This window comes from Callorhinchus milii, unplaced genomic scaffold (genome assembly GCF_018977255.1).
Source record: "Callorhinchus milii isolate IMCB2004 unplaced genomic scaffold, IMCB_Cmil_1.0 Scaffold24, whole genome shotgun sequence".
Taxonomy (NCBI): Eukaryota; Metazoa; Chordata; class Chondrichthyes; order Chimaeriformes; family Callorhinchidae; genus Callorhinchus; species Callorhinchus milii.
The window spans coordinates 5610175-5626521 of NW_024704765.1; the positions used below are offsets into that span (position 1 = coordinate 5610175).

The following is a 16347-nucleotide window of genomic DNA, read 5'->3' on the forward strand; positions in this document are numbered from 1 at the left end:
CTACACAAACACTTTGATCTGTTGGTTCCATTGATAAGCGTGTGGGAGTGGGTGGGGGTCAGAGGGAGGGAGGAGGAATGCAGTTTATTAAAATTGGTCTGAAGACTTCAAAGGATTACAACTTTAAAGGTCTTGAGTGATCTGCAAATAACTGTTGATGTGTAAGATTTGAGAACGGTCTTAAATCAGGGTCTGAGTTTATTAGTTGGCAATTCACATCGACTCTGCCTGGAGGTGAGTGCGGAGAATGATTCTTTGTCCTTTGAGTGCCGTCTTGTGGAATTGTAACTTGCATCTTTTGGGTAAAGTGACGTCAGTTCAGCGCCTTGGGACGTCCTCCCGACGTGAAAGGCGCTCAATAAATGGAATCTTGTTGTTGTTGTCAGTTACTTTCACCGATTTTTGAGACAATAATTTCCACGGAGTCTCCCGTTTGTCCTGAAGCTCTGGACTCTGTGGGTTGGATATTTCCTCTGCTGATTGTTAATATCAGAGTGCCATCTACAGCTAATAATAATCCTTGCGTCTGTTACAGAGTTTTATCACATTCCCCCCCTTAGGAGGTGCTGTAACACAAGCTAAGACGAGTGCCAGAGTTCCAGACTTCCAGACTCAAGCAGCCTCACTGAGATCAGCAACGAACATATAAGTGTTCTTAATTTACTGGGAAATTCTACAGTCGTTATCCGTGTAAATAGAAGAACTACAAGCAGAAAGGAAATTCTCCCAAAATCTGTCATTAAATGTGCCAGACCAGTCCTTAATAGCAAAGCTTCACAAAGTGCCTACTTCAGTCTACAGCCCTATTCTCCTGCCTGTGCTATTCCTTCCTCCAGTCTGGTGTCACGCTTGTCCATATACCTGTCCTTGTATTCCTTGTGTGTCTCCATCAGTGTCTGATGTTCGACCTATTCTCTGGACCTCTCCCTGCCCTCAAAACCACCTTAAAAGCATATACCGTGTTTCGTTTGATCCAGTGCCTTATCACATTGTCGCGACGTCTCAAAGTGCTCCGCGCGGTATACTGTGGGGTTGTTTGTACTTTGTAGGTGAAAGTGGCAGCCAGTTGCACACAGCAATGTCCCACAAACAGCCAAATTTATTTGGAGGATTTGTTGGCCAGGACACCGTGAGAGAGAAACTCGCTTCACTTTTCAAATTTCGAATAATGCAACTGGATCTTTAACGTCCACACAAACAGGCAAAGACGGGACCTCGATTTTAATGTCTCAACCAACGCAGCACGCCCCAGAACTCCACCCACCCCACCCCCAAACCCCCTTGCTTGGTGTCCGACCCCATGCCTGTAAAGCACCCCGAGATGTTTCCCTAAATGAAGCGCTGTGTAAATGTTAAGTTATTGTTGCCCTCTCAGTGTGAACGTTGTTGTATCAAATGTAAGGATTATTAAGCAAATGCAGAGGTTATACTTATTATAATTATTATTAACAGCCGTGAACCCGAGACTTGCTTTAATTTCAGGGCTAAAGCTGTGAATCGGAGCTTGTCTGCCATGAGTCACACACACTTGGCTCAGCTCGTCCGAGCTGCTGATTGGGAACCAGGATCGAGTTCCAGTACGACTCCCGAGTTTCTCTTCCCCTTTTTACAAAAGCCTCATCGCTGGAACTGAGCAGCTGCCGGGAGCCCATCTCTCTCTCTCTCTCTCTCTCTCAGTCACAAACGTTCTTGTTGAAGGTAAGATTTCCCTTCGCTTTTACTGTGTGTACCTCAAGTTAGTGCCTGGGTTACAGGACAGGAGACCCACAGACACATGGCTGCTCAGCCCATCAACTCTCAGACCTTAGGCTGGTGTCACTTCACCCAAAGGAGCTGTGGCTCTGCTGTACTCCAGCCTAATCTACTCCCTCTCCCTGACGGAGTTATTTGAATCCTTAACCTGTGCGAGAACAAACATCCCGCCGTCCCTTCGCGTGACGATTGTTGCTTTGCGTCAAACCGGTCAAGATTTCCTTGTGCCGTCGGTCACTGCGGTGATGGTCACTGATTGTCTTACAGGGACACCATGAGGTGTGCAGCTCTGCTGTTGATGCTGGTGACAGGAGCGGCCACTGACTCAGAGTGCAAGGCCCCTGACGGCCGTGACGGGTTACTGGGAATGAAAGGATCTCCCGGCAGAAATGGACGACAGGGAGAAAAAGGCGACAGAGGGGAGCCAGGTAAACATCAACCAGCACTTCTCGAGAAATAGAAATAACAAATAATGATAATAATAATCCTTGTATTTGATACAGAGCCTCATTGCGTCAAAGGGCTTCACCTCCTCACCTCAGGCGCTGACACTATCACTCTTCATGACTGCCCTCTACACTCAGCCAATGTGGAACCTCCCTGTTCTGTTTGACCCCCCACTATCCTTCACACCTCACGTTCCTGTCATGACCCGTTCCACTTTTCCCCACATCCCCGACATTGCCGGCCACCGCCAGTGTCTCTCACCGCAGGCCCACGAGACCCCGATCCGCGCGTGTATTCAGGCACCCGGCTGGTCAAAAAAAATGATTATTATTGTTATTATCTCAACAGGTTTACCCCCCAGCATTGGGAGTGGCCAGCCAGGGCTGAAAGGAAGGCAAGGCGACCCGGGAAAGGCTGGAATTCCCGGCATCAAAGGTTACGCCGGGTTACCCGGGCTACTGGGAGAATCTGGAGCAGCCGGAGAGAAGGGGCGGAAAGGACAATCTGGGGAGGGTGGGGGGCTTCACGGCAGTGAGAGACCTGCCTTCTCCGTGGCCAAAGTCACCTCTCATCCCCCTTCGCCCAAATCCTCGGTGAAGTTCACCAAAGTAATTACCAACGAAGGAGGGTGTTTCAGAGTCAACACAGGGCAGTTTGTCTGCTGTAAGAGCGGGTGGTATTACTTCACGTACAACGCAGTGGCCGTGGGAGATCTCTGCGTTCAGATCAAGGTGTCCCATCACCCGGACACCAAAGGCCACACAATCGCCAGCTTCTGTGACACCAGCAGCTCCTCTCAGAACAAGTACCAGATGAACTCTGGTGGCACTGTGCTGCACCTCAGCGAATTAGACAAGGTCTGGCTCCAGGTCAAGGAGAATAAAAACAAGATGTACGGCTCGGAAGAGCGTAACAGTGTCTTTTCTGGCTTCCTCCTCTTTCCAGATGAATAGTGACACAAAACATCTATATTCCTGGTCAGTGAACCCCACCGCCAACCACCCTGACCATCTCCCCTGCCCCCCCCATCCCTTTCCCTTCCCCTTGGCTCCCACCCAGCACCCCCTTCGCCCCCACCCCTCCCTCCCTCCCTACCCGGCTCAGGCAGCGGGGTCTTCCCGACACGAAAGGCGCAGTGTAAATGTAAGTTGTATTGCATTGTAGCTGTCCACCTTCATCATTAGTTTGCAGAACACTCAGCCGCTAGACTTTACAGTAAATCCCACGAAATGCTTTGCAACGTCCCCCCTGAGTGTTCAGATGTAAACATCAGCTTGTGGTTTGTGTTGCTGCAGTACATTCCACCCTCCCACCCCCACCAACCCCTCTCTTTTCTCCTTCTATAATGATCCCTCCAAAGCAAAACAATAATAAATTGGTCATGTTCAATCCACGACTGTTTGTGGGGCGCTGCTGTGCGCAATTGGCTGCCGTGTCAATTCACTTTACAGTCTATTTTGTGAAGCGCTTTGAGACGTCTAGAAGACGTGAAAAGCGCTATATCAAATGCAAGGATCATTATTATTATTCACGGGGCACCAGCCTGCTTTACGTCCCCCGCCCACCATCCACCCCACCATCGGCAGGCAGGAGTCTGCCCTCCCCTCCTCTCTCTCTGACAAACTATCGCTGAGTCCCTCTGCCTCGCCCCCTCACTCTCCCTCTTGTGGATCGCGCTCCTGATCACTGTTTGAGCCACTCACTGGATGGTTAGAAAACCGCGTTCGTCTTGAGCTGAAATACGTCACCGTTATGAATTGCCCAGAATCGTCTCAAAAGCAAAGGCCGTCCCTTGGTAATCCCTGTGTCTCCCCTTCCCCACCTGCTCTCTCTCCCGCCCCCTCCCCACCCCTCACTCCCTACCCAAACCTCTCCTCCGAGCCCCCTCGAGGGCAGGATTTCCAGTTTGCAAGAAAGGAATATTTTGCGACAGACAAAAGAAAATGCTGGGTATTAATGGGGAAATAGGAAGAATTACAAAGAGCCTGCAATATAATATACAATGTGTGATATAATTATAATAATAATCCTTGCATTCGGAAAGTGCCCTTCACGTCAGGCGGACATCCAAAAGCGCTTCTCGGGATATCCCCTAAAGTGCGATGACTATTCCGTGGGAGAATGGCTGTTTATGCAGTTATATAACTACACTTGTCGGGAAATGCTACATTTTTATCCAATGGTAAGTTTCAATATTCATGGTAAGTAAACTTGAAAGAGTTAGGTCAAGTTCATTTTGTGATTTGTCTTCATTTCCTTCACTGGTCATTGGCAATGGTGCAGTTGGGTAACTATCTCCACTCACTGAGATTGTCCCCACAAGGCTGGTCATACAAACCTCCAGCTCCCATCAGCTGTAACTTTTTATAGACTGTATCTAAGTTCCTGCTATTAACTGTATGTGTAATAAAGGCCACTGATACAATTAACATTTAATTTATGTCTCATTTGTTTAGATATACAACAACTTGCATATTTATAGACCCCTTCACCCAGGGTGGCATCTCCAGGCACCCAACAGTGGTGTGGGTTTGGGGATTGGGTAGGTTACAGTTTGGGGGCAGTGAGGTTTTTCTACAGATTTTGTGTACGTGACTGGATGTGCTTGATGCTGCCTCTACGTGACAACATGGAGAGGAGCTCAGTTCTGCCACATGGCTGTGACTGTATTTTGTACGGGTCAGTTAATCAATAGTCTTCCTCGGAATTCTGGCCGCAGCCAGGGCATTATAATTAAGTGTTCCCGGAACGAGAGCGTGTATATGAACAGACAGGAATTAACTTGAAACACAAAAGGCCAATCTGGTGGTTCAATTACATTTTCCATATGATTCAGCCAAATGGCTAATTATCCTCAGTTATTGGGAAATCCTGGATGAAGTTCATTGGAAATAGGTCTTAAACTCTCTCCAAACAGTCTCTCTAACAAGCAATCATCTCTGCTTGGAGGCACCAATTGTGGAGTCCCATAGCGCAGTGGTTAGAGCACTCTCCTCGCAAGCGAGAGGACCTGGGTTCAATTTCCAGGTGTGGGGAAACCTTAAGCAAGTTTCCTTACTGCACACTCCTCTGGTTACCCAGCAGTAAGTGGGAACCCAGTTGTTAGTCGATTGGCGGATCGCTTTTCGGGGTGATAATCCCTTAAAAAAAGTCACTCAATCCAGATTTGTTTGTGGGTCACTGCTGTCTACAATTGGCTGCCGTGTTTCGCCCGCAAAATATTCAGTCAATCCACTTTACAAAATATTCTGTGAAGGGCTTTGAGAAGTCTCAACAATGTGAAAAGACGTTAAATCAAATCCAATGATTATTATTATTATTGCTTCCACCACCCCCAAAGGCTAATGGAGGGTTAAGCTATTCCTGGACCACTTTAGGTAATAAATAACTGAGAATATATTTGTTTTTTCCAAAAAATTTTGGGAGCAAAAATCCCGAGCAGATTAGCCTAAATGGTTACAAATGTGAAAAAAATGTGACTTTTTAATAAAAAAAATAAGTTATAGTTAAATGAGGTCCGCAGATGTTCTGGAACTGGGCAGTTAGTGGGTTAGAACCTTGTCTAAATATCACGGGTTTAATCCCCTTGTGGCAGCTCTCTCCGATAACTCCTGCATAAACAAGGGGTCAAACGGGGTGACTTGGGAACTCTCTTCCCAGGGCCACTCGGAGGTCTGCGGTTCAACCCGTTCTCTTTGGAAAGCACCTTGGGACACCCTCCCGATGTAAAAGCCGCTATAAAAGTGTCATTTGTTGTTGTTGTGGCTGTGTTGAAAGCACCTTTTATATCCTATAGGAGAAAAGGAATGCAAGCCTTGCTGGAAAGCTTTGACTGCCTCTGAGACATGCGAGATCGAATGGGCTGTGCACCTCCTTCAGCACATTCCCATGGTCAAACCCCTAAAGCAGCAACTGCCATAACTAGTCAGGTTGTCCCTCTCGCTCAATACATCAATGTATCAGGCCCCACCTCAGATGTCAGCCATGAGAAGGTAATTGCAGGAACCTATCATCAGGTTTGTGTTCCCCATCCAAATTCTCCACAACTCTCCCCACTGTTCTCTTCTGAGATGGCTTCCATTAGGACAAGGGAGTCCTCTTCTTGCGAGGCGAGTGGTCTAACCAACACGCTACAGGACTCTACGATTGGAAGTCCCGAGTCAAACACTGGGCGCTTTGCTCTACCTCAGGCTGTCACTAATGGCCTCCGAGATTCTGTTTTCACCCTTTTTGCTTTACCAAGAAGAAAAACAGAATAATAAACATTCAGTGCTGGGCTCACTCTGGCTTCATTAAAAGTTGAGCAATCGCGGGGAATGTTATAAATCTGTCAAATTAAATAAATAAGATGTTCTGGGCCGGAGAGGAGGATTGGCCGTTGCTCAAGTGAGGGGGTTGCGGGAAGGTCTGCCAAGCGCAGTAAACAATGGCACTGATAAACAGTCTTGACCCGTCCTGTCACGGCCACCACAAAAACAGCAAACAGATGGACAAACAACAAATCTCTTCAGATGGACATTAATGTTATTAGCAAATAATAAACATTTGGTCACTCAATCCACGACTGTTTGTGGGGACGTTGCTATGTGCAATTGGCTGTCGCCCAAACACACAGTCACTACACTTTACAGTGTATCCTGTTAGTGCTTTGAGACGTCTCAACGACGTGATAAGACGTTATATGAATTGCAGGGATTGTCATCAGCAGTTGCAATATTCTCATTTCGAACAGCTCTGTATTAGAGTTCGAGTTTAGAGTGAGAATCTTTTGCCTTGAGATCGCCATGGTAGGATGGACTGAAGACTAGATTTTTTGCTGTAACTTCTGCTGAAGAAGGAACTGAAACTTGGCACTGGTGCAAAAAGCAACCTCAGACTTGGGACACACTCTCGCTCTCTACGGCCTCGCTGGCTCAGAGTGCCAGCTGCACGAACCTCCCTTTTGTGGCGTTTCAAATACATGAAAAAAAAGATATTACAGGACTGGTTTACGGGGCTCCGTGCTGAAGTCTGCTTCTTTTCCTCGCAATAAGGTTTGAGACAAGAGCTCAAGGTAAGAGCTAGGAAAACTTCTCTGTCTAGATATTTCAGTGCATCGTGCTATCACGTTTATTTATTCCCTCGCATTAGTGAATGATTAAAGATTTACCAGAGTAAATCCAGCGTTGATTAACTCTTTGTTCACTGAAGGCGGGGGATGGGGGGGGTGGGGTGCAGGGCAGGGAGATTTATTTTATTGCCATTTGTAGTAATAAAGATAGGGGAATGTAGCATTATTCACAGCAGCTATATTTGTTTCATAGCTTCATAATTCATAACTTTGCATGTGTGCGAAGGGACTTCGATGTTCTGCAATAAAACATTTGGAAAAACAACAGGAATTCAATTGAATTCTAATTGAAATCTAAATCCTGTTGGAAATGCCTGTCTAGCCGAGGCTGAGAGAAATGTCAATTGTTTGAGGTCTTTTTTTCCCACCAGATTGTTTCTGTCCTGTTCCCTTTCAAACTCTTTATTTTCCTCGCCGCTTTTTCCTTTTTACTGGTTTCTTTTCCTTCCTGTTGTGAAGAGGGTGGTGGGAGGCGACGTGGGGGGACGGGAGGCGAGGTGGGCGAAGGGGAGGGGAGATGCTAGGGTATGGTTTCACCTGTGCCCCGGCCTGACCCGCCTGATCCATGTCTGAGCCCAGACAGTGAATGTCTGTCGGTTCCTCAACCACCGGCTTGACCTGAGGCTCACATTTCCACCTAGTCTCAGCCTTGTTGACCATTGTGGCTTCTCAGCCCTCCCAAGGCCATTGACCTGCCCACTTCTCTGCTGACCTTGGCCTCCATGGAGCCGTTTCGCACTGACTATCAGGTCAATGTCATGAGCTCGGAGCAGCAATGGGATGTCCTGTGAGGAACAATTAGACAGGATAGGGCACTTCAACCTTGAAGGCTGTCTTCAGAGGGGACATCTCACACAATTGTACTGTGTGTGATTCTGTCTGGGATTTAGAAAGTAAACTATTGAGATCAGGTGAGCTGAAGGGCTTCCTCATCCCAATCGATTTTGTGATCTATTGTGAGTCCAGAAGCCTTTAACTTTAAACTACCGATGTGATTTTCTCCTGCAGTCTGGTCACAATGTCATATCACGTGGTGCTGGTGGGACCGGTGCTGCTCTTGTCCGTGGTGATGGCAACGGCTCAGGACACGTGTCAGGCCTCCTCGAACATTCATGGAATGCCGGGAATACCAGGGAAGCCCGGCCTGCCTGGCAAAGATGGCCTCGATGGACCCCCCGCGCTTCAAGGAGACCCAGGTAACGGGCAAAGATCCCACGACACTATTCCATAAGAGAAGGCAGTTTCTCCTGGGCGAGAATCCCCCTAAATAAAAGTATTCATTCATGTCACTTAATGGATGTTCATGGCACGTCACTGTGCATGTTGCCCTACGATGTACAGTACCCTCCCTGCACTTGACAGTAGATACTGTGAAACACTGAGGTGTCCTCCTGACTTGATAGGCGTTTAATCTAATGCTGGGATTTTCATTGTAATCAACACTGAACGACTTAGCGAGGTTTAAACTCTGCAATTCACGTTCTTTGACAGGTATCTCCTGGTTTGGTGGTGCCCTTGGTGGACAGGGAGAGAAGGGCAGCAGGGGGCTGGAGGGCATGCCTGGCAAGGTGGGGCCTCCCGGTGAACTCGGACCAAGCGGGGAACGAGGCAAGCGGGGGGCAAAGGGGCAGAAAGGAGAAATGGGAGACCATACGAGCACTCACAAATCGGTCTTCTCAAAAGCCAGGAATACCAATTCCTACCCGCGGAGACAGTTACCGATAAAGTTCGACAAAAACGTGATGGACGACCAAAGTTTCGACCAGGACTTTCGTCTGGGCAAGTTCACCTGCAGAATCGCGGGCTTGTACTACTTCATCTACCACTCCACCTCCAAGGGGAACCTGTGTGTGAACATCATGAAGCAGTCCAAGAAGGTGGCGGGCTTCTGCGACGTCATGCACGACACCTTCCAGGTCAGCTCTGGCGGAGTCGTCCTCAAACTGAACGTAGGAGAAAAAGTTTGGCTCGAACCCACAGACTCCAACTCGATGATGGGGATGGACGGAGCCGACAGCATCTTCAGTGGGTTTCTCCTGTTTCCTGATTAACGTCTCCACCGTCTCACCTTCACCCCCCACAGTCTCATTCCCCCCTTCCTCCTCCCCCCACTCAAAGTCTTGCTCCACCCTCTTTTCTTCCCCCAAACTCCTTCAACCCTATTGACCCACCACTTTGTTCAGTGGATATTGGCCTGCTTCATGTCCTCCCCGGCCCCACCGCTCCCCTCCCCCTGCCCTATCTGCCCCACCAGCGACAGGCAGGCAATCTTAGCTGCACCCCCTGCGCCCGCCCTCCAGAGCACCATCCCAGAATCCCCCCAACTCGCTCCCCACCCACACTCATTCAAGGTCCATCTCGCAACCTGTGGACATCTTTCCCCTCTCCACCCCCTTCGCTCCCACCCTCAGCCAGCAATGGTGAGCGCTTTGAGACGTCCTGCTGACCTGAAAGGCATTGTAGAAATGTAAATGACATTGTATTGTGTTGACCCACTTACCTGAGACACGGGAGCAAAGCACTAAGAGCTTTAGCCTGAGAACGTGCAGGTTAAACAGCCGAGGTCTCCACAGATCGTACGAAACAGTGATTGAAAAGGGCGTAATTGTCCAGCGTTGGGCTCTTGGTGTGATTTTTCAAGAGCAAAATAAATAATAATAATCTTTGCATTTGATTTAGCGCCTTTCATGCCGGGGGGGGGGGAGGTCTCAAAGCGCTCCTCGGGATCTGCTGTAAAGTATAGTATCTGTGTATTTAGTAGATGAACAAACGCTATGTTATAAATCTATGTTCCACACCGATTTGAAACACGTCTCTTTCTGCCTTGTTCTGTTTGACTGATACACATCACTGCAACCAACACCATGTAACATGTATGTTAAACAGGTGATATATGGATGTAAGTATATATATATGTACTGATCTGTGTGGAGTGGGAACAACTGTTGATTGATGGCAACATATTAACACTGGCATTAATTAATAAACTGTGCCTTGGGCTAACTTGTCTGAATGTGTGTTTCGGGATCTCATGTTGTTGACCAACAATCTCGGCCAACAATCTTCCAGATAAAATTGTTCCACCGCTGTTTGTGGGGACATCGCTGTGTGCAAATTGGCTGTCGGGTTGGCCTTCAAGATACGCAGTCACTCCACTTCACTGTAAGATCCTGTGAAGCGCTTCGAGATGTTTTGATGTTGTGATGAGCTGCTGCATCAAATGCGAGGATTGCAAGTTGTCGCCATTTCATCTCACTCCAATAAATAATAATAATAATAATCCTTGTATTTGATATGGCGTCTTATCATGTCTTGCATTTGAAATGTCTCAAAGCGCTTCACAGAATATACTGCAAAGTGTAGTGACTGTGTGTGTTTTGTGGGCGAAACACACCCGAGCCTGGGGTTTGGAATCAAGAGAGGTATGGGAGGGAGTGTGGGACTGTGTGGGGTGGGGGGAGGGGGTGTGAGACTGTAGGGGGTGTGGGACTGTAGGGGGGAGGGGGTGTGGGAGGGGAGGGGGGAGTGGGGGAGGGAATGTGGGGGAGAGGATGAGAACACAATCAATTTAAAGCTGGGATTTGCACTGGGTCTCTCCATCCTCAACCCAAAACCAAGAGACAAATGCTTCGTAATCCAGGTTCCTGGTAACTCCTGGCACACGACCAGAATTGGCTCGAAACAGAGAAGTGAAAGTTGGCTTTGGATGCACGTCTGGGCAGATGTTTGTGCTTCAGTTTGTGCTGACAGCAGCCAGCAGTTTGTCATCACCAGAGTCTCCCTCCCCTCCGAGCAGCTCGGGCATTTACAAAGGAAATTCGGAATTGTGTGAAACTCCATTTAAAGACTGCTTCTCGGCGCTTCTCTCTCCTCTACATCAGCAGAGACATAAAGGTAAGGGCTCAAGATTCGATGCCTTTGGATCAATTGTTTGCAGTGATTATATTTTAACCTGCTTTTACCGTAGACTCCTTTTACTGTAACCTGCGGTGTTTGGCAATTTTACACAATGTGAGGAGACACACGCACACACACACACACACACACACACACACACACAGAGGAACGGTTTTCACCCCAGGTGAATATTTAAGATTGAAGCGCTATTTCTCAGTTTCCTTGTTCCTTTTTATTCGAGGGCAGCCGAGTGTTCCACACATCGTCTTGGAGTCAAAGTGGTCAATAATCCCAACACAGGGCTGAATGGCAGGGTATTACCCTGAAAATGCATTAGTTTAGGTCCATTCTAGTCGTCTGTCGTTAAACCCCAGATTTGTGAAGCGCTTTAAGACGTCTCAGAGACGTGATAAAGCGCTGTATATAAACACAAGGATTATTATTACTATTATCATTACTGGTTCCAGAGACAAAAAGTTTTTAACCCGTTTACGCCACCCACTGGAGAGAAAATCCAAACAGGTCGAGATGGACCCGATTCTCGTACCTCTCACGTCGTCTGGAACCCAGCAAATGGTTGAAATTGTCGCCATTTCATCTCATTCCAATAAATAACAATAATAACAACAATAATAATCTGAGGAGAAACACACAGAAAGAAACAGACTGCACTATTCAGGCTGTATTCAAGGTTTTTCCCAAAGTCTGGATGTTCTGAAACAAAGCTAAGAGAATAAAGTGAATCTCGACCTGGGGGCAGATTTCTCTCCCCCTCAGCCCCATCCCCCCAACACCGACCCCCTCAGCCCCCAACCCCAGTGCATGATTATCCAAGGAAAAGAAACTCCCGATTTTCCAGATATTTTTCCAACAGCTTCCTCCATCCTTGCCTGTGAGATATCAGCCAGTGAGTGAGTCAGGCAACCTCTAGGTGGCATCCCAATCACACAGGTCCATTGCAGCCATGTGTCCTTTGGGAGTATAATAATAATAATAATAATCCTTGCATTTGATATAGCGCTTTTCACGTCGGGAGGACGTCCCAAAGCGCTTCACAGAACACACTGTAAAGTGAATTGACTGTATATTTGTGGGCGAACGCGACAGCCAATTGCGCACAGCAATGTCCCACAAACAGTCGTAGATTGAAAATGACCAATTTATTATTGTTTTTGGTTTTGGAGGGATTATTATTAGGCTCTGTGTGGAGTAAGGAAACTTGCCCAAGGTTTGGCCCTCTGCCTGGAATTGAACTCAGGTCTCTCACTTGCAAAGCGAGTGCTCTAACCACTGAGCTACAGGACTCCACAAGTAAAGATCTCCTGTGACTTTAATGACTTTAGTTAAAAAATAATAACAAACCTGGCATTTGATATAGTGTCTCTCACTCGAGAGGACGTCTAAAAGCCCTGCACAGGTTGTATTATAAAGTGTAGTGATGTGTATTCTGTTGGGAAAGACAAATGTAATCTAAAGTAACTTATTAATAATAATAAACCTTATATTTGGCACAATGCCCTTCACGTCGGGAGGATGTCCTGCAAACGGTGAACGATCGATTTTTTTTATGTTGGGGGATTGTCGGGCAGGACACTGAGAAAGAAACTCCCCTTTTCCAATTGTGTCACGGGATCTTTAACGTCCACCTGACAAGGCACAGACGGGACCTCGGTTTAACGTCTCATCTGAACAACGGGTCCAATATTCCAAACAATGGACCTTCTCAGGAACCTTCGAACATCCTCCTGACCTGAAAGGCGCTTTGTCAACGTCAATCTCAATGTCAATCTCAACATTAATCTCAACGTGAGTGTCGATGCCAATGTACCTTTGTATTGTATTACAATCCGTATTTTTTGTGTCTCTCAGAGTGGACCAACTGATTACAGCCATGCATCCGGTCAGCGTCTGCTTGGCTCTGCTCTGCGTTGTGATGTTTCCAGTAGCTGAAGAGAGCGGAGTCCCTGGAATCCCGGGAATGCCCGGCATCCCGGGAAACCCTGGGAGGGACGGCAGAGACAGTGTGAAGGGGCCGAGAGGAAAGCCAGGTAATAACTAACCGCAGGGCCATCTCCGCCATCGTCCCACCCTCTGGCTCCGTGCAGAACATTGCAGAACATAGTAACCATGTCAGACTGGGAAAGCTTGTGTGTGAGAGCAATCACCTAATGTCTCTCATGTCTCATGTGCTGCATTGCATTGGTAACTACCGTAGGTATCAATACCCTCTTCTATCCCCTCTAATCTGCCCAGTAACCTTTCGTGTAAGAAACCAAGTACCTCAAAATTGAGAATAGTGAGCATAAAATAAATCGAACACTGTTGTGGAGCCAAACACAGCAACTAATCTGTACTGGAGCATCAGCCGAGACTGTGAGCTCAAAGCCCAGATGTGTTTGAAGGCTTGAACCTGCAACCTTCTGACTCAGAGGCGAGAGTGCTACCAACCAGCTCCAGGCCAGCTGACAGCTTTGGATTTTTAACGATCTGCGGAAGGAGTGAGTCTTAACTGACTTTGAGATGTTCTTGCATTGGAGTTCCCAAAAGCGATTCAAGGTGCCCTCGAGGGCAAGCTGTGTGGTTTTCGCTGGTTAAACTCCAAGCAGTTACCCCAACTTGCACTTTGGAGCTCCAAGCCTTGGAGTCGTGTGTCTGCCTGCGCCTAATACTCTCTGGAATTGGGTGAGGAGGGGACATCTCTCCAGGGAGAGAGGGTGCTCTTACCATTCCAGATATAGGGAAATTCCATTCCCTTGTTGAGTTTGGAGGCTCATAATAATAATAATAATAATCATAACAATCCTTGCATTTGATACAGCGCCTTATCACATCGTTGAGATGTTTGAAAGCCCTTCACAGAATATAATGTAAAATTAATTGACTGCGTATATCTTTGGCGAAATAAATGGAGATGAGTTTCCACATGTGGCAGACACTCAGCTGACCATAAAAAAGTCATTGCTTCCAAACGTTACTTCTTGCCTTGTAGGTTTTTCTGCCTCTTGTGTCGAGTTTGGTTTATATATGAATTAACTGGCAGCACTTGTCTTATTAAACAGGTTCCTTGGGGGCTGGTCCCGGCGAGAGTGAGAGGGGAGAGAAGGGAGATGCTGGGAGAGTGGGACAGCCCGGGAAACGAGGACACAGCGGGAAACAGGGAGCAAAAGGGGAGCCAGGCATCCCTGGAGAGAGAGGAGATGTGGGCAAATCGGGACATCACAAGAGTTCCCTGAAGTCTGCATTCAGTGCCCGCAGAGCTGGCAATGAGTCCCCTCCTCGAGACACACCCATCGTCTTCAGCCGAGACATCTCGAACGACCAGCAGCATTACGACAACACCACAGGGAAGTTCACTTGCTACATCAATGGCTACTATTACTTTGTGTATCACGCCACCTCCAACTCCAACCTGTGCCTCGGGCTGATCAAAAACGGCGAGAAGAAGGTGGGTTTCTGTAACCGTGGGGGCGCCCAGCAGGTCACCTCGGGTGGCTCTGTTCTGCACCTGAACATCAACGACACCGTGTGGCTGGAGCCCACAGACTACAACGCCATGCTGGGCAGTGAGGACACCAACAGCTTCTTCAGCGGGTTCCTCATCTTCCCCGATTGATCTCCGTTCACGTGAAGACAACGACGACGACGACAACAACAACAACCAACCCTTTCACCCACACACCACACAGTCACTGCACTTTACTCTATAATCGCTTTGGCATGAGAAAGGCGCTGTTCCACAGGCAAGCATTATTATTATTATGAATATTATTATTATTACAATAATAATCACAACTTGGCATGTGGACTGCACTGAAGTGAATCGACTGTCTATTTTGTGGGCAAAACGAGGCAGCCAATTGCGCACAGCAGTGTCCCACAAATAAAACAGTCGTGTATTGAGTGACCAAATTCTTCTTGTTATTACTTTTAAGGGATTATTATGCCCAGAAAGCGATCCGCCAATCGACTAACAACCAGGTTCCTATTTACTGCCAGGTAAACAGGCATGTGCAGTAAGGAAATTGTTTTAAGTTTTTGCCCTGCCCGGGAGTAGAACCTGGGTCCTTTCGCTTGCGAGCTGAGTGCTCTAACTACTGAGCTACAGGTAGGTATCTAACCCAGCAAGTTCCTTTATTATTTTATTAGGAACATCTGTTCACAAACCTTTTACAGGCTGTTCTGTCCACAAGCACTTTCGCACTTTCATGCGGATTCTGCAATGACTATACACTTTTCATCTTGATTGTAGCTCAATCCCATCAATCCTGGGCAACAGGTGCCCCGCCAACATTATATACAAGCCCAGAGAGAGCCGGGAACACTCAGCAGGTCAGGCAGCATCTATAGAGAAAGGAAAGTGAGTCAATGTTTCGGGTCCACAACCCTGCGTCTTAAACTGCAAACAATTCCACATGGATTTCGTCTTAAATTCCACCCTTCCAGCTTCCAATCCACCCAGGATCACACATACCTCCGCGAAACTCAACGCTCTTCTGATCACTGCTCTCGTCGCCTTATGAGATCCACTCTCTCCAGTATGTGTTTTATATTTTTCTGTTCTGACGAAGGTTGGAGTTTTCTCAGTTCTCTGGTTTTTGTTCCAGATTCCAGCATCTGCAGTATTTTGTGTTTTGATTATATACAAGGGGTGGGTTAGAGAGAGAACAACTCTCCATTTAACCGTTGAATCTCCAATGCTACAACCTCTTTTTGCTTTCATGAATAAACAAAAAAAATTGCACTTCAGGCCGGAGTGATGTTTCAATTGAAGTTTTACTTGTTGATTAAGTTCTAACTATTTTTGCTGTCGAATAAACCGCACGGTTGGATATTCCCATTCGGAATTTTCTCATTGGGACACATTGCATTTATTAAACGGTACCTCAGACTTCCTCAGTAACTGGTATTAATGTGGAGCCCTGCTCAGTGCAGAGGGTTGAAGTCGTAGAAACTGTATATTGTTCTGGTCATCACATCATACAGCCGGAGAGACAGCAACAAGGAGAGCGATGAGGATGAACCCCAGGTTTAGAGGACTGAGCTGTGAGCAATAGTCAGACAAGCTCGGGAGCTGTTCGGCCTCGGGAGAAGAGTCCACCTCAGAGAGGGGTAGAATATTGCCCGGCTGTGACTGCTTCCTG

The 16347-nt window shown here is 47.4% G+C and overlaps 2 protein-coding genes across 4 annotated transcripts; both read left to right on the top strand.

The window, feature by feature from the left end:
- The first annotated feature begins 1601 nt into the window (after nucleotides 1-1601).
- Nucleotides 1602-3248, top strand: LOC103187678 (complement C1q subcomponent subunit A). 2 transcript variants are annotated; one of them, XM_042343500.1, is made up of 3 exons: nucleotides 1602-1698; nucleotides 2020-2180; nucleotides 2545-3248. In XM_042343500.1, the coding sequence occupies exons 2-3, from the start codon at nucleotides 2027-2029 to the stop codon at nucleotides 3150-3152; spliced, it is 762 nt and encodes a 253-aa protein (XP_042199434.1). In that variant the 5' UTR covers nucleotides 1602-1698; nucleotides 2020-2026; the 3' UTR covers nucleotides 3153-3248. The 2 variants fall into 2 exon arrangements, with proteins under 2 accessions (XP_042199434.1, XP_042199435.1); XM_042343501.1 differs by having other exon boundaries at nucleotides 1603-1698; nucleotides 2548-3248.
- A 3617-nt stretch (nucleotides 3249-6865) lies between these two features.
- Nucleotides 6866-15927, top strand: c1qb (complement C1q B chain). 2 transcript variants are annotated; one of them, XM_042343483.1, is made up of 5 exons: nucleotides 6866-7252; nucleotides 8318-8505; nucleotides 8801-9347; nucleotides 13076-13254; nucleotides 14266-15169. In XM_042343483.1, the coding sequence occupies exons 2-5, from the start codon at nucleotides 8328-8330 to the stop codon at nucleotides 14817-14819; spliced, it is 1458 nt and encodes a 485-aa protein (XP_042199417.1). In that variant the 5' UTR covers nucleotides 6866-7252; nucleotides 8318-8327; the 3' UTR covers nucleotides 14820-15169.
- Nucleotides 15928-16347: the final 420 nt, after the last annotated feature.